This window comes from Podarcis pityusensis, assembly GCF_964106645.2.
Source record: "Podarcis pityusensis genome assembly, chromosome: 8".
NCBI lineage: Eukaryota > Metazoa > Chordata > Lepidosauria > Squamata > Lacertidae > Podarcis > Podarcis pityusensis.
In genome coordinates, this window is record NC_138033.1 from 83,098,700 (window position 1) to 83,120,453 (window position 21,754).

Genomic DNA, 21,754 nt, shown 5'->3' on the forward strand with positions numbered 1-21,754 from the left:
GTTGGCAGGAGCAGGGACCGAGCGACGGGAGCTCACCCCGTCGCGGGGATTCGAACCGCTGACCTTCTGATCGGCAAGTCCTAGGCTCTGTGGTTTAACCCACAGTGCCAGTGGGTATTGGCTGGTGCTTCGGGAGGCAAGCAAAGACACACCAAGGTTCAATGCAGTTTGTAGATCCCTGAGCACCTCAGCTGCTAAGGGTGTTTCCTGGCATGTCTGTTGATTCTGGTTTCCTCTGTCCCTGTCTTCCCTCTCTCTCCCTCTCTTAGGGCGTGAAGTGGTTGGCTCCACCCTTCCAGGCTACCCTCCCCACATCCCAACTGGCGGGCAGGGAAGTTATAGCTCATCTGCAATTGCTGGCATGGTGGCAGGTAAGGAGCTCCCTGGGAAAAGCTTCAGGGGAGGAGGAGGCGGAAGGGATGGGACTCAGGGCAGTGAGGATGCCCATGGCTGGCTATTTCCCTCCCACGCACTTTGCCCGCAATCTCAGGCTTTGCCACCTCCCCAGATTGCAGGGAAAGAAACATGTGGTGGGTCTCGTAAGCCTTGTCCTGCCCCCTTTTTACCCATTCAACACAACCCTGTCACTTAAAAATGGATATGGCATTTTTAGAGAATAGAGAAAATGCCTCCTTCCGGGGTCTTTCCATCCCCACTGAGACGCATCATACAGTCCCCAAACACCTGGAGTTATGCAACACAGCATCTCTCCTTCCAGAGCAGCCAGGAAGCGCCCCCCCCCCTGCAACCCGCAAGCCTGAGGCCACCCAGCCCCATCTGCCCCCTTAAAGGGCCAGCTTCTGTTGGTGCTCCTTCCCCCAGTTGGCATTAAGCCTCCTCTGCCCACTGGGACCATCCATTCCACCGCCCCACCTTCCTCCCTTCCTTGTTTCTTTGGGTTATTTCAAGCTCATTTTCCTACTCTGCTTTCATTGTAAGAAATCATGTTGCAAAACACAATGTTAGACTCACTCCAATAAAAATCTTGAGAATGCACAGAAGCATTAAAAACCAGAAGACTTAAAAACAGCAATCACTCATAAAACACTTTCCAGAATGAAAATGTATTCGAACGCTGTCTGAAATCAAGAAGCAGGGGAGCTGGGCTTCCCGAAATTGAGAAAATTCCGCTGCAGCTGTGGTGCCACCACCAAGATGGCCTTGTACCTGGCAGCCCCTTTGCAAAAGGCCTCTGAGGCCAACTTGATGCAGACCCTGCAAGTGTCCCTATTTTCCAGGGATGTCCCTGATTTAGAGAAGCCATCCCGGTTTCTGATTTGATCATGGAATGTCCCACTTTTCCTTCAGATGTCTCTATTTTCATTGGGGAAATGTTGGAGGGTATGGAGTTATCCAACCCCATAGCCATCTGAAGGCAATCCTGTATAGGGAAGGTTTTTTTATTTAAAAATATTTAATGTTTTATATATGTTGGAAGCTGCCCGGAGTGGCTGGGGCAACCCAGTAAGATATGTGGGGTATAAACAGTAAAATTTTCATTATGGAATGGGACGTCGTCCCTATTTTTAGCGGAGAAATGTTGGAGGGTATGATTGACAGCTGGAGCTAGTTCAACGGGGCAAAAGTTTTCCTCTACAAAACCTGATCCTAGCCATTAACGTTTTTAAAAAATGAGCTCTGAAACGATTTGGCTCCTCCTCCAACTGGCAAGTCGGATAAGTGTAAGAGGATCTGATTTCCTGTGGCCATTTTGCAGCCTCTAAGGCAGGGCTCAGGAAACTTTTTCAGCAGGGGGCCAGTCCACTGTCCCTCAGACCTTGTGGGGGGCCGGACTATATTTGGGGGGGGGGGGCGAACGAATTCCTATGCCCCACAAATACCCCAGAGATGCATTTTAAATAAAAGCACAGTTCTACTCCTGTGAAACACCAGGCAGGCCCCACAAATAACCCAGAGGTTATTTTAAATAACAGGACACATTCTACTCATGTAAAAACACACTGATTCCCGGACCGTCCGTGGGCCGGATTTAGAAGGCGATTGGGCCAGATCCGGCCTCCGGGCCTTAGTTTGCCTACCCATGTTCTAAGGGCAAATCCTGTGCACGTTGACTCAGAAGTAAGCACAACTCTGTTCAGGGGTGCTTGCTCCCTAGTAAGCATGTTTTGCTTGCCAGCCTAAGCTGCTCCTGAACTTTGCAAGCCTCGAATTCTGTTGTCAGGAGGAAGGCCTTGCCCGCTGAGCCGGGAGAAGCTGGCAAGCTGGTGCCGCCGTTCCCTTTGGCTTGGCGGACGTGCTGAGCTGGTGTGTTCCTGGGTTACCTTGGAGATGTGGTTAATGCAGCGTTGAGAATACAGAATCTTCTCCCTTGCGCGCTCCCTCCCCTCAAGCGTGAAATGAGATTGGTCAGGAGAAGAAAGGAGAGATTGGGGGCTGCTTTTACACCGCTTGTAATGAGAGCACTCAATCAAATGCCCCTTGAAATCTTGTTCCCCTCCCTCGCAGTCAGGCTCCAGCCCCACCCCCCTCACCAACGCCAGCATCCAAATGGTTTGAAAACCTGCTCTAACCGACACCCCCCTACACACACACACTCCTGAAGACAACCTAAAGACAAATACAAAGACACCTCTATCCGCTAAACCAGGGGTAGGCAACCTAAGGCCCGGGGGCCGGATCCGGCCCAATCGCCTTCTCAGTCTGGCCCGCGGACGGTCCGGGAATCAGCGTGTTTTTAACATGAGTAGAATGTGTCCTGTTATTTAAAATGCATCTCTGGGTTATTTGTGGGGCATAGGAATTCATTCGTCGTCGTCCCGTCCCTCCCAAAAAAAATATAGTCTTCAAAATGGCCACAGGAAGTCAGATCCTCTTACACCTATCCGATTTGCCAGTTGGAGGAGGGGCCAAATCGTTTCTGAGCTCATTTTGCAAACACGTTAATGGCTAGGATCAGGTTTCGTGGAGGAAAACTTTTGCCCCATTGAACTTGCTCCAGCCGTCAATCATACCCTCCAACATTTCTCCAATGAAAATAGGGACGACGTCCCATTCCATAATGAAAATTTTACTGTTTATACCCCACATATCTTACTGGGTCGCCCCAGCCACTCTGGGCAGCTTCCAACATATATAAAACATTAAACATTTTTTAAAAAAACATCTTCCCTATACAGTAGTACCTCAGGTTAAGAACTTGATTCGTTCTGGAGATCCATTCTTAACCTGAAACTGTTCTTAACCTGAAGCACCACTTTAGCTAATGGGGCCTCATCCTGAAGCAACGTTCTTAACCTGAGGTTTAGTGAAGTCTGTAACCTGAAGCGTATGTAACCCGAGGTACCACTGTATTATTTTTTCAAAATATAGTCCGGCCCCCCACAAGGTCTGAGGGTCAGTGGACCGGCCCCCTGCTGAAAAAGTTTGCTGATCCCTCAGCTGAACCCTACATGGGATTTGAGGTTAAGCAGACAACCCTACCTTTCAGGGTCATTGTTAAGGACCACCAAGACTAGTGTACGTGACATATTTGGAGTACTTGGAGGAAGTACTAGAAAAAGAATTATGCGTGGAATAAAACATTGCGCTGATACAATCAATCTGTGCAGACGTTTCCGCCTGCCAGATGGAACAATCTCCACCCTGATGCCCCCCCCCCACTCTTCTGGGACTCCAGAGAAGATTTGAGGGAGGCGTGTGGGGAGAAGAAGGGGGAAGCCCCATTGTGCTGTTGCTGGCTTCTGTAGTACACTGGGTTAAGGCCACATCACACTTCAGAGTGGTGAAAAAGCAGGCCCTCCAGGTGTCCCTATTTTCCAGGGACGGCCCCAATTTAGAGAAGCCATCCCAGTTTCTGATTTGATCCCTGAATGTCTTGCTTTTCCTTAGGACATCCCTATTTTCACCTGAGAAATGTTGGAGGGTATGGAGTTACCCAACTCTTGAGCCAGCTGAAGGCAGCCCTGTATAGAGAAGTGGTTTTTTTAAAAAATGTTGAATGCTTTATTATGTTTTTATATACGTTATAAGCCGCCCAGAGTGGCTGGGGCAGCCCAGTCAGATGGGTGGGGTATAAATAGTAAATTATTATTATGGAATAGGATGTCCCTATCTTCATCGGAGAAAGGTTGGAGGATATGAAACATTCAATCCTTCCTTCTAGGGAATTCTGCGAATTGTAGTTCTGTGAGGGGAATAGGGGTCTCCTAACATCTCTTGGCACACTTTTTTAAAACCCACATTTCCCAGGATGCTTTTTTTTTTGTTTGTTTGTTTTTGGGGGGGGAAGCCTTGACTGTTAAAGTGATATAATAGTGTTTTAAGGTTTGGATGTGGCCGAAAATAGCATCGGGACTTCCGTGGATTGTTACTTATCTGTCAGGAGGAGCCCTTCCACCCCCCTCCACCCTCTTGGTGGAAGATTGGGAGTGAGAATATAAACTGCTAATAATGCTTGACTAAATGGGGCTGTTGTTTCCTTATGAGGACACTGATGTGGGTCACCATTTTCTTTCCATTTACAGGTGCATAGATAGACCTCTGCATATCTAGAGAGTCCCCCAGCTGTTCAGATGCTGCTACCTTCCTTTGGGGTGGCCCCCCTGTTTCACCTCCAAACTGAGAGGGACCCATTACAAAACATTGCAGCATAGAGCGCATAGAAAGGGGGGGGGTCAATCCTTTTCGGAGTTTCACTTAGGAATGCATCCTCAGGGAAGGGGGATTTCAGGAGCAGAGAAGAGATTAATGACACCCCACTTGTCTCTCACCCCACTTTCTCCTGCTGGAGGGCTGCCCTACCCTAGCTTGCGCATTTCAGGGCAGGGTAGTTCTGAAGACTGCACCCTTTGCGCCTCTGCCTGGCTTCAGGTCTCCCTTGCTCAGCCGCTGCTCAACTGTCACCAGCAGCCTGTCAGCTCAGAGGTTCTTGCCAAGGCCATTGTAAAAAACCTTTTCATGAACAGGCTTCGGTATTTCTGCACATATGAGGAGTCCCCCGAGTTTGCAGAAGCTCCTCCCTTAAATTTGGGTGCCCCCATTTCACTTCCATCTTGAGAAGCACTAGAGTCCGAGTCCCCTCTGTGGGAATGTTCAGGGAGGCAAGAGAGGATATATTGTTTATTAATATCCTTCCTAACTTGCACTAGCAAGTTCTATAACTTAGCAGAGTTTTACATTCCCCCTTTAAATGCACAGCAGATAGCTGGTTGCAGGCTTGTTTAAGCCTCTCAATATTAGATTCCTGGTAAGTTTCCTTAAAAGGTAAAGGGACCCCTGACCGTTAAGTCCAGTCGCAAACGACTCTGGGGTTGTGGCACTCATCTCGCTTTACTGGCCGAGGAAGCTAACGTTTGTCCGCAGACAGCTTCCAGGTCATGTGGCCAGCAGGACTAAGCCGCTTCTGGCAAACCAGAGCAGCGCACGGAAACGTTGTTTACCTTCCTGCTGGAGCGGTACCTATTTATCTACTTGCACTTTGAGGTGCTTTCAAACTGCTAGGTTGGCAGGAGCAGGGACCGAGCAACGGGAGCTCACCCCGTCGCAGGATTTGAACCGCTGACCTTCTGATCGGCAAGCCCTAGGCTCTGTGGTTTAACCCACAGTGCCACCCACATTCCTTACATCCCTCTTAAAAGAATCAACAATCTTGAGTAAAGTATATATAAAAGTTTACTCACATCATCAGTTCACAGTTGGATCCCTGAAGGCAGACTTAGTTACAAATATGTACATGTGGATCTACCTCATATGGGGGGATGATCCCACTGACTGCAGACTGGCAGTCACTGCAGTTCACATGACGAAAGGAAGGTGGAAAAGAGGAAGTGAAAAAGAGAGGGGTGTGCTTTGTGCCTTGCCCTTTTGTTACCTGGGCAGGTAAGGTCACGCCCACCTCTAGTCACATGCAAAAGGAAGGATGCTCCAGCAAGGAGGAAACAGGAAGTTTTCGACTGGCTGGACCAAACATTCCCCCGCATGTCCACTCTAGAAAAACAAGGAATGTTGTACTTGATTGCTACTTGTGTATCACATCCTACACACTCTTAGAAGGCAGCAGGAGGAAGATGGCAACAACCAGGTTTGGCATCTTGATTTTTGTAGTACGCGTTGAAAACAAATTTGTAGCCTTAACAACCACATCAACCCTGCATTTAGCTGTTGTGGAGATGTCCTCACTTGCAGCACCACCAGCGAGCCTTCCCCTATCTGCCTCTGACGCGTATTCCCTTCTCTTTGTCTCCAGCAGGGAGTGATTATTCTGGCGGCGCCTACAGCCACGGCCCTTACACCAGCTATGGAGAGCCCTGGCGATTCCCCAACTCTGGACTGCTGGGTGAGTCTCCTCCTCTGGGGCTGCAAGGGGAGGTGGTTGAGTGTGGGTGGGGGGCGGAACTGTTGCTTTCCCAGCTTGACCTGGCAGTTTGTGTGTCAGGTCTCCTGGGACCTTGAGGGCCAAAGCTGAGGGCTTAGGCAGGTGAGGACTGTTTCTGGTGCTCTCCGACACAGAAAGGAGGAGCATCTGTCCTTGCAACTAGCCAGCAGCAAGGAGCCTGACTGGGCTGACCTGACCCGCTGTGAATGCTGGAAAGTAGAACTGTTTACTTGTTGCACTTCTGCTGAGATTCCTGCATTGAAGGGGGTTGGACTAGATGACCCTTGTTCCCCCTTCCAAATCGAAGATTGCTCTTTGCAAGCTCTCAGTTCCAACATGACCTTCTCTTGGCGGAGTTGTGAATGCAGCCACTGCCTGCCCCTTGGGGGCTCCTGTGCTTTGAGTCTTCTCCATGATCAAGAGATACTACTACTACTACTACTACTACTACTACTATATTTATACCCCGCCCACCTGGCTGGGTTTCCCCAGCCACTCTGGGCGGCTTCCAGCAAAATACTAAAATACAGTAATTCATCAAATATTAAAAGCTTCCTTAAACAGGGCTGCCTTCAGATGTCTTCTAAAAGTCAGATAGTTGTTCATTTCTTTGACATCTGGTGGGAGGGTGTTCCATGGGGAGGGTGTCACCACTGAGAAGGTCCTCTGCCTGGTTCCCTGTAACTTCACTTCTCTCAGGGAGGGAACCGCCAAAGGCCCTCGGAGCTGGACCTCAGTGTCTGGGCAGAATGATGGGGTATACAGGGCCGAGGCCGTTTAGGGTTTTAAAGGTCAGCACCAACACTTTGAATTGTGCTCAGAAACATACTGGGAGCCAATGTAGGTCTTTCAGGACCAGTGTTATGTGGTCTTGGCGGCCGCTCCCAGTAACCAGTCTAGCTGCCGCATTCTGGATTACAAGAGGCGCTGCCTCCAGTGGAAGCAGGTACAAGAAGATGAACCCTTGTGACAAAGGCTAAGAACAGCGATTATCTGATGAAAGAATTTGAATGGGATCCCCATTTTTTGGGGGGTGGGGTGGGGAGTTAGAGAAAATAAACTGTCCGTTACAGGACTCCATATCCCTTATAGGTGGGCTTCCTTCCAACCCCATTTCCTTGCCACAAATGACCACACAGAGAGGTCTGACTGAGACTCTCCTTTTCCCAGAGGCCCACAGCTCTGCCCAAATATTTTGAAACCCAAAGTGACCAAAGCTCCACCTCCGCTTCTGCAGCCAGTCACACACCTTGCACAGATGCCAGATAACTTTCTGCTTCTCTTGTGGGAAGGAAGCCATTTGACCAAAGTCCTGAACAGGAAGGAAGTAGCCTGGCCCTGTCTCAGAATAGGGGGCAGGGAAGTCAATGATCCCCCGGGCTGTTTTGATGGCATCTTAACATGAACCCTGCTGAGGTCTGCAAAGGCTGTGGGTACAAGATGATTAATGTGTATTGAGCTGGAGTGAATGATTAACCTGGGCAGGTTATTTGCTAATAGTCTCTCTCACACTCTCTGTCTCTCTCTCTCTTTCTCTCCAGGTTCCCCCTATTACTACAGCTCATCTTCACGGGGCCCTGTACCTCCCAACACCACCTACGACCACCTGTAGATGATGCAGTCCCTCTGGGAGCCAGGCCAGCTCTCCTGGGCCACTCTGTTTATAGCCCAGCGGCAACGAAGAGGGATGTGAACTGGTTCAATCTGCAGAGTGCCCCAGTGGGCAATGGAATCCACACAAGCAGTTGCAGCAATTGCAAGCATGCAAGGCCATCCTGTTACCCATGAAGCTGGGAAAGATGGAGGAGCAGGTGGCATTAATGTGCTTGCGTCCCCAGACTCCAAAAGTGAGGACAGTCTAAACACCTTGAAATCGAGGAACTCAAACCAATGAAATCAAGTGATGCTTTATGAAGTCACTTTGCTACTGTTCTCTCTTGCACTAAGGCGGGTGAAGGTGCTTGTGCAAACTGTGGGTCTTTGAAAGGACTGGACACTTGGAGAGGGGCAGAGGGAGTAGTTGGGAGAAGAGCAGGCTTGGGGCTTGAACGCCTGGGCTGCTTCTCTCCTCACCCTAGGGGATCCTGGCTGCAGTTTAAGTTGCTTGCTTGTGCAGATCGCACTGTCCCTTATTTCTGGCTGTTCCTGTTTCGTTCTTGCCATGTTTGAACAGCAGGAAAAGGAAGGCACAAGTGCAACCTCACAGATAAGGACCCCAAGTGCAACTTTTGTGGGTGAAGGCAGAGGTGGCCGATTCAGTTACAGATGGTGCGAAGACAGATGGGCTGAGCATCTTTCGCTCAGGAGGAGTGGGGCACAACAAACAGCTGGTGCGAAATTTCCCAGTGGAGGATTCTCAGCCTGCAACTCCAAGTTAAATCTCACAATTTCTCTCCTGGTGGGCTCTTTCCCCCTCGTCCTCTTTTACTGGCTTGCTCTAATACAGGGGCCAGATCCGGCCAGCAAACTGCTCTTGCCAACATTTGCAGACCTGATCTCATTTCAGCGTTGGTAGGGTACCTGCAAAGTTGCCAAGGCAAGATGTTGAGGGCCTTGTCCTTTTTGAGCGGTTGAGCTCTTCCTTTGCCTAGGGGAAACTGAAGCAGAGCTGCTGGAACGTGGTAGGTGTCGAGTTGCGCTGTGTGTCCACGTCTATATGCCTTTGTTTCATGCTGTATAGACAGTACTTCACCCAAGCTGCACCCCTGGGAAATGGGTGCGGGTTTTTACCCTGCTTCCATCAGCACAGAACAGTCTCCTCCCCTGCATCTCTTTGAATAAAAGCAGTTTGTATTAATGACACGAAACCCTTGGCTCTGTAGGGATGTAGGAGAGTAGATATTTATTAGAAATTATCTTTCTTTCCTTATGTTGAGGAAGCAGTGTGCCATACCTTTGCCCCTTAAAAGGGAACCTTTAATAGGCTAGTTTTAGCCTTTTAGTTTAAGTAATCCAGGATGCTTTAAGGCAGACTGGATTCTTCTGGTGTTTCCCCCTTTTCTCCCCTTAAAACAATAATCACACAAACAGTCTTGTAAAAGTTTAAAAAAAGAATAACATTTACTCACTCAGAATACTTGTTGAAGAGTAACAGATACAGCAGTTTTGTTCAGGCAGGCTTAAAATGATAATCCAGTTACAAAGACATACTTTAGTTTAAAATTAGTCAAATTGCTGGAATGGAGGTGAAAGCACCCAGCCAGGTGAGATGTTACATATGCATAGACCCTCCCCCTGACCGGGCACCGGGGTGTCTCTCTCAGAGCCCTCTCTAGGAAATTTACAGGGTTTCAGCTGCTATCTGGTGCCTATCTAGCAAACATGCATTGTTGGTTTGACTGCACTGCAAATATCCCATGCACCCATTCTCAGGCGAAACAACATACATGCTCTTTTATGAAACCACCCAGAGTCCCATCCTGACTCAAAGGTTCTGGAAACTGTCTCTTGGTAGACGCTTGGTCAGGATATCAGCAGTCATCTCTTTGATGCGGCAATAAGCCAACTACACAAGTCCGTCTTGGATGGCCTCATGTACATAGTGATACTTCATCCCGATGTGCTTTGTCCTTGTGTGGAATTTCTCACTCTGGCACAGCTCTAGGCAACTCTGGTTGCCCCACTTACTTCCTATGGCCTTCTTCCCAGGAGGTAGGTCAGTAAAGATTCAAGTGTTGTTTTGATGCAATGCATCCATATCTCCTCCTGTGCAGCCTCCCTCCATAGACTGACTTCTGCAGCTGACATCTCCTCTATCTCTTCCCACGTGGAAGGTCCCCTGAGGTAATGCCGACCCTGCAAAGTAGGGTTCTGGATGAGCATCTGACCTGTGGTCCTGGACCTGTAGTCCCATCAGCTTCCTCCTCCTCCAGGGCAGGCTTGTCTCCACTGAGCTGCTTCCCTTCATCTCGGGTGCTGCTGCCAGGAGTCTGGTCCTCTGCATCTTCTTCTTGTGCATCGCTTGCAGAGGGAGCCATGACACTAGAAGGCAGATCTGGACATTGAAGTTTGTGATGAGAAGTATTCAGTGATACCTTGGGTTAAGAACTTAATTCGTTCTGGAGGTCCGTTCTTAACCTGAAACTGTTCTTAACCTGAAGCACCACTTTAGCTAATGGGGCCTCCCACCAGCTGCTGCCGCCGCATCACCACCGCCAATTTCTGTTCTCATCCTGAAGCAAAGTTCTTAACCTGAGGTACTATTTCTGGGTTAGCGGAGTCTGTAACCTGAAGCGTCTGTAACCTGAAGCGTCTGTAACCCGAGGTACCACTGTATAAGGTCTTTGGCTTCTTCTGATTTCTCAGAAAAGTCCACAACACTATTCCTTGTCTCAGCTTTGTTGTGCTCAGATGGGAGACAGATTAAAGGGTAAAGTGACCCCTGACCGTTAGGTCCAGTCGTGGACGACTCTGGGGTTGCGGTGCTCATCTCGCTCTATAGGCTGAGGGAGCCGGCGTTTGTCCGCAGACAGCTTCCATGTCATGTGGCCAGCATGACTAAGCTGCTTCTGGCGAACCAGAGCAGCGCACGGAAATGCCGTTTACCTTCCCACAAGAGCGGTCCCTATTTATATACTTGCACTTTGACGTGCTTACGAACTGCTAGGTTGGCAGAAGCAGAGACTGAGCAACGGGAGCTCACCCCGTTGCGGGGATTCGAACCGCTGACCTTCTGATCAGCAAGTCTTAGGCTCTGTGGTTTAACGCACAGCGCCACCCGCGTCCCTGGGAGACAGATTACCAAAGCTCAAAAGGTGTGCATTTAGCTCCCTTTGTTAGCAGCAGTCTGCTCTGGTGATACACCACAGTTGCTGCTGCGCCTCCCCACATGCGTTGGGGTAGAGATGCATCTTTTTAACATGCACCTTGCCATCTCCATGATGGAGCTGAAATTTCTTTCAGCGACTGAGTTCTGTTGTGGGGTGTAAGGACAGAACAGTGGTTCTGGAAGCTGTCGCTTGGTAGACGCTTGGTCAGGATATCAGCAGTCATCTCTTTGGTGTGGCAATAAGCCAACCAGGAAACTTACAGGACTCTTGTGCTTCAGCTGCCCTGTCCTTTTTTTTAATAAAAGATATTTATTAAGGTTTTCAAAATATTACAAAATAAAAAAAGAAAAAAGAAAAATACAAAATAAAAATAGTTAAAAACAATTCAGTCTTTCAATCACTTATCTTTCATTTGCTTATTTCCCAGACCTCCTCACGCCTCCCTTTTCTGTATTCCAATTCAGTTTGTTAGTTCAGCAAATCCCTCCCCTCTTTGTTTATCTTAATCTTCAATCTTAAAGTATTGTAACATTAGATTTTTACCTATTAATAATCCATTTTTTCATATTCCCTTATAACATTACAGCTAGAAACCACTTAGTTTCTATCCAACATCATTCTAACATTCATTAATTTTACAATATTTCTGTAAATAGTCTTTAAACTTTTTCCAATCTTCTTCCACCGACTCTTCTCCCTGGTCTCAGATTCTGCCAGCTTCAGCTGTCCTGTCCTGTGTCTATTTAGCAACTATGCATGGTTGGTTTTGACTGCATTTTAAGTATCCAACAGGCTCGTGGCCCTCAGCCTTCATTTTGGGGGAGATGGAGGGGGGGAAAACCCTTCTCTTTCCATCTGTCGGCAAAAGAAGATGGGGACCAGCTCAGGGAAGAAGAAACACTGTGTGGTCCCAGGTTCAAGTGACAGTTGAAAGAATCCCAGCAGGTAGCAGCTCCCTGATGGAGTAGACATGGATCAGCTGCAACAGATCAATGTACAGCAGGGACTGGCCGGGCCACAGCCTCCACTCTCTGGTAGATTTACCTCTCTTGCAATGCACCACTGGATAAGACTCCTGCACTGCCCTTTAGGAACTCTTCAAAGACTGCTGTTTGCAACTGGAGACCTTTTTGTCCCTAGCCCAGGTGTGGGGAACATCTGGCACTCTGGATGTTGCTGAACTACAGCTCCCATCATTCCTGACCATCAGCCATGTTTGCTGAGGCTCATGGGAGTTGTAGTTCAGCAACTTATGGAGGGCCAAAAGTTCCCTACACCTGCTCTAGGATCCTGGGGTGGTATGGACATAGCCCCTATATCAAATAAAAAAGTACTTAACTGAGGTTCTGCCCCCCCCCCCATAACATAAATCCTGGCTATGCCCATTTGGGGTGGTGATAATGCAAAAGGTGTTCTGGTAAAAACTCCAAAAACTTTGAAGTATCTGCACTTCTATTTTTTTTAATGAAAAAAGCATGGTGGTTTTTTTAAGCCAATGCTTTGTAAAACAAACTTGCAACTTCTAAAGATTCAGCTTTTTAAAGAAGCCAAAAGTGCTTTCAAAGGAAGTGAGTAAATAAACTTGCTTTAAGACATTTGGCACTGTGGATTAGCAACCCCACTCTTGATCACAGAATCAAGGGCCCATCTAGTCCAACCCCCCGCAATGCAGGAATTTCAATGGGTTCCCCCATCCAATTCGAAACCAGACCAGACCCTGCTTAGCTGTAGCAAATATGCTAGCGGTTTTATCATGGTTGGTCATATCAGGTTTCTGCTGGGAACTGAAAGGATATCATCCCTGGGACCTAAGAATTTAGATGTCACAGCAGGAGAGCTGGAGTCTGTGAATTCTAGATGAGAAGGTACTATCCAGGCCACCCAGTTTAGCTTGACTTTGTACACTCAGGTGGAGCCTCAGTGATAGATCGCATGTAGTTGGTCCCTGGTGGCTTTTCCATTCCAGGTAAGGCTCTGGAGAGCCAGTGCAGACAGAACTGAGCTCGGTGAGCTGGTGATCTGACCTGGTTTCAAACAGTTTGGAACTGCTGCTTTAATGCGCTTTGGAAGCCTCCGAGTCAACAGCTACCAAGGGAATCGGCTTCCTTGCGGGAAACGCGACTGGAGTTAGGAGGAGCTGCCGGGGTCGCCTGCGCCACTGGAACAAGGAAGAGTCAGCGGCTGGCGGCCGCTGGGCCAAATACGGCCCTTTGGGTGCTAGAAATAGGCATCGTCCGCCAGGCACCCAAACTGCAGGCAGAAGAGAGGTCGAGATCGTGGCATCCGTGAGGCTGCCGACAGAACCGGGCCGGGGGCTAGTGGAAGGTACCGCGACCCGGGAGCCTGGGCCGGGGGCGACCCCTCTCTTAGCCTTGCCGGGCGGCCCCCGGGGAAAAGAGCTCGGCGGGAGCGGGGCGCGAAGTTGACGCCCCGTCGGCCGAGAGCGGAAGAAGCCCCCGCGGCCGGGGAGAGGAACAATCGGAAATAAAACTTCATGGAGCAGAAAATCAAAGGCAGATTATACAGATGTGGCAATTTGAAGGATCATTGCCTCCGTCCTCGTTGCAACGGCGGCAGCTGGAATTGCCGCGCCGCCCGCCGAGGGCAGGAGGAGGAGGAGAAGGCGAAGGGAGCGGAGCCTGCCGGGCCAGGACTGGCCCCCGACGGCACCGGAGACCGCGCCCTGCGCTGGGCTTCCCGGGGCGCGTCCGGGCAGCAGCTGCGCCCTGGGCGCACGGGCTCCACGGCGCCGCTGCCCTCGCCCTGTGCCCGGCGCGCCTGAGAAAAGCCCCTCGAGGAGGGCGCCCGCGGCTGCCTAGAAGGCGCTCCCTCCCCGGGGGTACTCTGCACAGGCTCAGAGACCCTCTTCTGCTCTCCTGACTTGCTTTATGTAGCCAATGGCTACCGAAGCGCCTTGAAGGAAACAGCGGAGCTTTGCTTCTGAAAGTTATAAGCGGCAGTCTGCGTTTCCGGGTTTTGTGGCTGTTGGGGGGTCCGACTCCCGCCTGCAATTCTTTTGCTTTCTTTTTCCTGCCCTCGGGGGCCTGAAAGGTTCCTCCCTCCCTCCCTCCAAAGGAATGGCCAGTTCCGCCTTTGTGAACCCTACAGCCCTTGCCAGGGGAACCAATCAGTGCTGCTGCTACTTCGGATTCCACGAGTAACCAATCCGAGGCAGCGATCGGGGGTCCCTTAGCAGAGTCAGAACAACTCTTAGTGCCCCCCCATAGTCGCTCCCTCTCCTGCTGAGCCACTCCTCCTAACAGTCACCTCTGTGTCTGTGCCCTGTGTACCTGTGCCCGCCCCCCACAGCAGCTGCTCTGGCCCCTTTGTGCCACACACAAGGGGTGCAAGCACCAGGCATCTTCCCCAAAGCTGGGGGGGGGGAGGGGTATGGGGAAAGGGTCACCACCTCTCTCAACTGTTTGTGGTTGCTCCTAGGTTCAGGGCCTTCTGTTCTGGTAGGCAGTGTGGGCTGCAAAACAAAAGGCTCATTTGGTAGCTTGCATTGCATCCTCTTGGGACGTGGGTGGAGCTGTGGGTTAAACCAATGAGCCTTGGGCTTGCCGATCAGAAGGTCGGCGGTTCGAATCCCCGCAACGGGGTGAGCTCCCGTTGCTTGGTCTCTGCTCCTGCCAACCTAGCAGTTCGAAAACACAAAGTGCAAGTAGATAAATAGGTACCGCTCCGGCGGGAAGGCAACGGCGTTTCCGTGTGCAGCTCTGGTTTGCCAGAAGCGGCTTAGTCATGCTGGCCACATGACCCGGAAGATGTACGCCGGCTCCCTCGGCCAGTAAAGCGAGATGAGCGCCGCAACCCCAGAGTCATCCGCGACCAGACCTAATGGTCAGGGGTCCCTTTTTTATTGCATCCTCTTGCAGCCAGCCAGTGGACCTATTCTGGACATTCTGGAGGTTTCTGATTCCCATTGTGGGGAAGGGCCCTCTGGGGTCCTCGGAGACCCGCTGCGACTAACCGGCTACACACTTTGAGGATAAAGATTGTTCAACTTTGGAGTGGTCTTGACTCTGCACTTGTCGCAGCTGCGGTTGAAGTGCAGTCATTGCGGGTGTTTCGTGGGACCAGTTTCACCTTATGCAATCAGCTGGTGTGGGCAAGGTGCTGGTGGCAATGAGACCGTGTGCCCCCTCACCCCTCCTGGTTCATTAAATCTAGCAGAGACGGGCTGACTGGTTGGCTCTAGAGCGTGGCTAACTCTTCACTAGTCCCTGCTGCACTGAAAGCAGCCATAGTGTGACTGTGCCTAAAGAAACCTGTTCTGAACCATTGGATGGGAGCAACTATCGACTAGATGAAGTTTTAGGCAAAGGTGGAGGGGGGGCAGCTGCAAACACCAATTATTTAGATCCATTCCAATCTGGGTCCGGATCTGGCCACGGAACCAAGTCAGCCTTGGTCACCCTGATGGATGACTTCTGCAGAGAGTGGGACGAGAGGAGAGAGACCTTGCTCCAATCCTATGTTCAGGGTAGAGTCCAGAGAGGAGCACTGGGATAGTGCCTTCTGGCCCCCTGGCAGCTCTGCTATGGGGCGCTGTGGGGGACTAATCACAGTTCTACAGTGGTACCTCGGGTTAAGAACTTAATTCGTTCTGGAGGTCTGTGGTTAATCTGAAACTGTTCTTAACCTGAAGCACCACTTTAGCTAATGGGGCCTCCCACTGCCGCCGCTGCACAATTTCTGTTCTCATCCTGAAGAAGAAGAAGAAGAGGAGTTTGGATTTGATATCCCGCCTTTCACTCCCTTTAAGGAGTCTCAAAGCGGCTAACATTCTCCTTTCCCTTTCTTCCCCACAACAAACACTCTGTGAGGTGAGTGGGGCTGAGAGACTTCAGAGAAGTGTGACTAGCCTAAGGTCACCCAGCAGCTGCATGTGGAAGAGCAGGGAATCAAGCCCGGTTCACCAGATTACGAGTCTACCGCTCTGAACCACTACACCACACTGGCTCGCAAAGAAGCAAAGTTCTTAACCTGAGGTAATATTTCTGGGTTAGCGGAGTCTGTAACCTGAAGGGTGTGTAACCTGAAGCGTATGTAACCCGAGGTACCACTGTATTTGGTATCTACATGAAGACACTGGGATCAGTTACAGTGGAATCTTAATCCATTCAGGGAGTCCATTTGATTCCCAAAATGGTTCGGGAACCAAAGTGCAACTTCCTGCAGCCAATCGGAAGCTGTGGAAGCCGCGCCGGACGTTCAGCTTCCAAAGAACGTTCGAAAACTGGAACAATCACTTCCGGTTTTCGATCGTTTGGGAGCCGGAACGTTCAGCTCCCAAGGCGTTTGGGAGCCGAGGTTCCACTATATTAGGAGTTTTGGGGTGAGAGGCCTTCAATTCTCCCCAGGCACCCTCTCCCTCTGGGGCAAAAGGGTCCTGGGAGCTGTTCCACCTCCCCACCGGCCCTCAACATCCAGGCTGAGTCCCTGCATATCTCTGTTTATTGCACAAAGGTCACAGCTGCCCAGTGGCAGCGATTGAGGAATGAGGGACGGGGATTAAGGCAGCAGAAGGCTGAGCCCCTGAAAGTGGAGCCCAGCAGCAGCAGGCAGGACACTTCCCTGAGTCTCTGCGTTGAAGGCGGGTGGTGTGGGCGATGCCCTAGAGACTGTGCCCACAACAGCCTCTGCCCATCTGTTTCTTGAGACGTTGCGCCACCTGGAGTCCAGATTCTGCAATCGCCGATTCAGAGGGCAGTGCTCCTCCTTTCGTACCGTGTGTCCGCTTTGGGCTTCGAAGGCTGAGACCCAAAGGGATGGGTGAGGGAAAGACAGAAAGGCCTCCCATCTCCAGTGAGGGCGGCGGCGGCGGCGGCAGCACTGGAGGGCAGGGACCCTCACAGCAAGTGCTTATTGCGCCTGGGGATGATTTTGCGTACTGTCCGGCGCTCAGAAATGTTCCTCTTCACCTTCACCCCCGCAGGCAGCCCGTCCACGTTCAGGGAGGGGCTGGAGTGGGACTTCTGCAGGGACGAGCAGGCCTCCTCGGCCGGCAACTCGCCCGCCTCCCCCAGCCGGACCTCCCACTGCTCAAGGTCCTCCGTGTCTTCGCCGGCCAGCTTCACCTCCAGCAGCCTCACGTAGGTCTCGTAGCGGCGCTTCTGCACAAAGGGACAAAAGAAGGCAGGGCGTCATGTGGGGGGTGGGGAGGGGAAGGCCGCCTCTGGCCGGCAGCCCCTGAGGGAGTCAACTAGGGCAGTGCCCCTCAGACACAGGACCAGGGAGAAGGTTCATCCTGTTAACGGAGGAGTTCTCCCCATCTTCTCACGCAGGATTAAGGATGCAAAATATGTCCATAGTTAATGTTTCTGTAGTCTAAAATCACGTACGGTGGTACCTCAGGTTAAGAACTTAATTCGTTCTGGAGGTCCGTTCTTAACCTGAAACTGTTCTTAACCTGAGACACCACTTTAGCTAATGGGGCCTCCTGCCGCCACCGCACAATTTTTGTTCTCATCCTGAAGCAAAGTTCTTAACCTGAGGTACTATTTCTGGGCTAGCAGAGTCTGTAACCTGAAGCGTCTGTAAACTGAGGTACCACTGTAATTATCAAAGCTGTAGAGCTTGAAGACACCGCAAAAGAGTCGTCTAGCCCAACCCTCTGCGATGCAGGGATCACAACTGGAGAATCTGACAGGTGGCCCTCCAAGAAGAAGAAGAATAGTTTGGATTTGATATCCTGCTATATCACTACCCTAAGGAGTCTCAAAGTGGCTAACAATCTCCTTTCCCTTCCTCCCCCACAACAAACACTCTGTGAGGTGAGTGGGGCTGAGAGACTTCAGAGAAGTGTGACTGGCCCAAGGTCACCCAGCAGCTGCACCTGGAGGAGCAGGGAAGCGAACCCGGTTCACCAGATTACGAGTCCACCGCTCTGAACCACTACGCCACACTGCCTCCCTCCAAATCTATAATAATAATAATAATAATAATAATAATAATAATAATTTTTTATACCCCGCCCATCTGGCTGAGTTTCCCCAGCCACTCTGGGCGGCTTCCAATCGAGTGTTAAAAACAATACAGCATTAAATATTAAAAACTTCCCTAAACAGGGCTGCCCTCAGATGTCTTTTAAAGATGAGATAGCTACTTATTTCCTTCTGCTTAAGAGCCTCCAACAAAGGAAAGTCCACCTCTTTTCAAGGGAGTCCATTCCACTGTCAAAACAGCTTTTACGGTCAGGGTACATAACCGCATGCAAAAGTGGCAGGTTACTGCAGATTTTTCTTTCTTTTAAAGGAGCAGTAGTGAGATTTATTGCAACAGATGTGTTGCACTCACTGGGGAAGGTTGCAAAAGACCGCAGGACTGTGAGGAGGCATTTGGATAAGGAAAAGCTCAGAGTTGGCAGCCTGAGAGCAAAACAGCCAGCAAAGACCTCAACAACATGCAAACTCTCCGTTTGTAAAAACCTTGCCCTGGAGAAGTTATGTATGTTTTTACAAGTTACTGTATTTTTCGCTCTATAAGACGCACCTGGTTTTTGGAAGAGGAAAACAAGGAAAAAAAAATTCTGAATCCCAGAATGGGATAACCGCACGCAGCCTCTTCGGGCAGGGGGAACCTTCATCCCCCTGCCCGGGAGAGGCTGTGCGTGGCTAAGACTCCCCCAAGAGCCGTGCTCCCTTTAAAGAGCACGCGGAGCGTGTGTGCGGCTCTTTAAAGGGAGCACTGAGCAGAGCCTCCCGCCTGCATTCGCTCCATAAGACGCACACACATTTCCCCTTACTTTTTAGGAAGGGAAAAGTGCGCCTTATAGAGCGAAAAATACGGGAGGTGTTCTGAGAATTCAAAGTGGGGAGGAGTACAGTGGGAGCATCCTCTGCAGGTTCCCCTCCCGCCCCCTGCAAAAGACAGGCCTGGTCCTTGCCCACCTCGTAGAGCAAATATTCCTTCTTGAGTTGATACTCTTCCAGGTCCCGGCCCCGGCCTCGCTTGCTGGGCAGGTTCCGCTGGTGCTCCAAGAGGTCGTCTGACACCTGGTCCATCCAGGATTCGTGGGAAAAGTGCTGGTCCTCCTGCAGCAAGAGGAACAGGTTGCTGCTCAGCCTTACCTGCCCAGGATCTGGCAGGAGGTTGCAGCTGGGGAGCGAGCCACAGAAGGGTTTGGGGCAGCCCATGGGCTGCGCTCTGATGCCCACCCCAAATTCCCCCATCCTGCCATTTCTGTGCACCAGCGGCAAAGCAGCCTGCTAAAGGAGCCCCAGGACACACACCAGGGAGTTCTTGGAAGGTGCCGTCGGAAGAACTGGCCGGATGAACTTCCTCTGGGAGCCCACAGCTGCTGGGAAGGGTGGCGAAGAGAACATGGCAGCCACCAGGTTTATCCGGGAAACCCAGGAACTCATTTCCGCTGCGGTCCTAGGTAAACAGGAGAGGGTAGGGAGAGTTATATGAATGCATGTTTCTCGTTTTTTTTCTTTTAATTTTAATCTTTGTTATATTGCAAAGTAATATACATAACCATACATAAACATACATAAAAACAAAACCATACATAAAGAATAATATCCAATAAAACAGAAAGGAAGAAAAAGTAAAGAAGAAAAAAGCAAAGAAAGGTAGACAGTAAAAGAATAAAGAAAATATAATATTTCAATACAATTAACAATATTTTACAAAATAAAAATAATAGACTTCCATCACTCTCACAATTCTTTTCACCTTTCATATTTTATCTGTATTTCAGTATTATTTTCATCTTAATATACAGATGTGCATATATGTATACTTCCCCTTTTCCATTCACAAGGTCATTCTAGACACAGCCATTTTTTTGCATTTGAACCTTGTCTTTCTAAATAGTCATTCAAGCAATTCCATTCCTTCTTGACTGAATTCATTGGCTTTAGTCTTATCCGTAAATTTGGCCTGTTCCAAATATTCACATAATTTACATAACCATTCCTCTTTTGTCAGTACCTGGTTACCCTTCCAGTTACTTACCCAACAGAATTCTCGCCGCTGATGTCGCGTACAGAAAATATAAGTTTTTTTCTTTTGGAATATCACTCTTCATTATTCCCAAAAGATAAGTTTCTGATCTTTTACTATGTGAAGTTCTTAGTAACTTTTTTATTTCTTCATGGATCATGTCCCAGAACTTTCTAAACTCTGGACATGTCCACCACATATGGTAAGGTCAAGGTAAAGGTACCCCTGACTGTTAGGTCCAGTTGTGAACGACTCTGGGGTTGCTGCACTCATCTCATTTTACAGGCCGAGGGAGCCGGCGTACAGCTTCTGGGTCATGTGGCCAGCATGACTAAGCCACTTCTGGCGAACCAGAGCAGCTCATGGAAACGCCGTTTACCTTCCTGCCGGAGTGGTATCTATTTATCTACTTGCACTTTGACGTGCTTTGGAACTGCTAGGTTGGCAGGAGCAGGGACCGAGCAACGGGAGCTCACCCCGTCGTGGGGATTCGAACCGCCGACCTTCTGATCGGCAAGCCCTAGGCTCTGTAGTTTAGACATCAGCGCCACCCACATCCCAATACCACATATGGTAGAAGGTTCCAAGTGAATGCATGTTTCTAATCTAGCAAGCTTTCCTGCTCCCAAGAGCCCCATCGGCCCTTGCTTGGTGGTGGCAGCAGCCGGAGGAAAATGCAGAAGGAAGACAGTCGACAGGAGGTATCTGAGCAGGAGTCTGCACGCAACAGGCATGACTTACTCCAGGCAGCCCTCAAACCAGCAGGCAAGAGTTACACACACATCACCAAGTTTAGCTATGTTTCAAATTGCAATCCAGAAACAGAATTGTGGTTGTCAAATAATAAAATCCTTTACAGTGGTTGGATGCGGGTGGCGCTGTGGTCTAAACCACAGAGCCTAGGGCTTGCCGATCAGAAGGTCAGCAGTTTGAATCCCTGCAACGGGGTGAGCTCCTTGCTCCTGCCAACCTAGCAGTTTGAAAGCATGTCAAAGTGCAAGTAGATAAATAGGTACCACTCCAGTGGGAAGGTAAACAGTGTTTCTGTGCGCTGCTCTGTTTTGCCAGAAGTGGCTTAGTCATGCTGGCCACATGACCCAGAAGCTGTACGCCGGCTCCCTCAGCCAATAAAGCGAGATGAGCGCCACAACCCCAGAGTTGTCCGCAATTGGACTTAACGGTCAGGGGTCCCTTTACCTTTATACAGTGGTACCTCTGGTTACGAACTTAATTCGTTCCAGAGGTCCGTTCTTAACCTGTAACTGTTCTTAACCTGAGGTATCACTTTAGCTAATGGGGCCTCCTGCTGCCGCCGCGCCACCGGCGTGCGCGATTTCTGTTCTTTTCCTGGGACAAACTTCTTAATCCGAGGTACTACTTCTGGGTTAGCGGAGTCTGTAACCCGAAGTGTTTGTAACCCAAGGTGTATGTAACCGGAGGTACCACTGTATACAGCCGTATCCCTAGAGCCATCACATCCAGCAGGCAGAGCTGGGCTTCAGCCTAGCAGGATTGGGTCCCATACCTCTCCCCCTTCTGCAAGAATTTGTTTACTGTTGGGCCTCTTCACCCAGTTAAACGGGAACAGCAGTAACCTTGACTCCCCAGGACTGCCGACGAAGACTATAGTTAAGTGACAGGGACAGATTTTGAGGCACGCCAGAGACCAAATCCTGTTTCTCCGTTTTGAATACAC

At 50.0% G+C, this 21,754-nt stretch overlaps 2 protein-coding genes across 10 annotated transcripts in view; one reads left to right on the forward strand and one right to left on the reverse strand.

The window, feature by feature from the left end:
- Nucleotides 1-8,249, forward strand: part of PAX8 (paired box 8) — a 31,792-nt gene extending 23,543 nt beyond the window's left edge. For all 6 annotated transcript variants that reach the window (XM_081017484.1, XM_081017488.1, XM_081017487.1 and 3 more), the window contains 3 exons: nt 270-371; nt 6,206-6,295; nt 7,876-8,249. In XM_081017484.1, coding sequence (XP_080873610.1) covers nt 270-371; nt 6,206-6,295; nt 7,876-7,946 — 263 coding nt within the window. In that variant the 3' untranslated portion in view covers nt 7,947-8,249. The remainder of the gene's footprint in view (nt 1-269; nt 372-6,205; nt 6,296-7,875) is intronic.
- Nucleotides 8,250-16,545: 8,296 nt separating this feature from the next.
- The window catches only part of PSD4 (pleckstrin and Sec7 domain containing 4), a 31,275-nt gene continuing 26,066 nt past the window's right edge, over nt 16,546-21,754 (reverse strand). For all 4 annotated transcript variants that reach the window (XM_081017324.1, XM_081017323.1, XM_081017321.1 and 1 more), the window contains exons 14-16: nt 19,341-19,485; nt 18,999-19,142; nt 16,546-17,222 (exon numbers count right to left, since the gene is read on the reverse strand). In XM_081017324.1, coding sequence (XP_080873450.1) covers nt 16,959-17,222; nt 18,999-19,142; nt 19,341-19,485 — 553 coding nt within the window. In that variant the 3' untranslated portion in view covers nt 16,546-16,958. The remainder of the gene's footprint in view (nt 17,223-18,998; nt 19,143-19,340; nt 19,486-21,754) is intronic.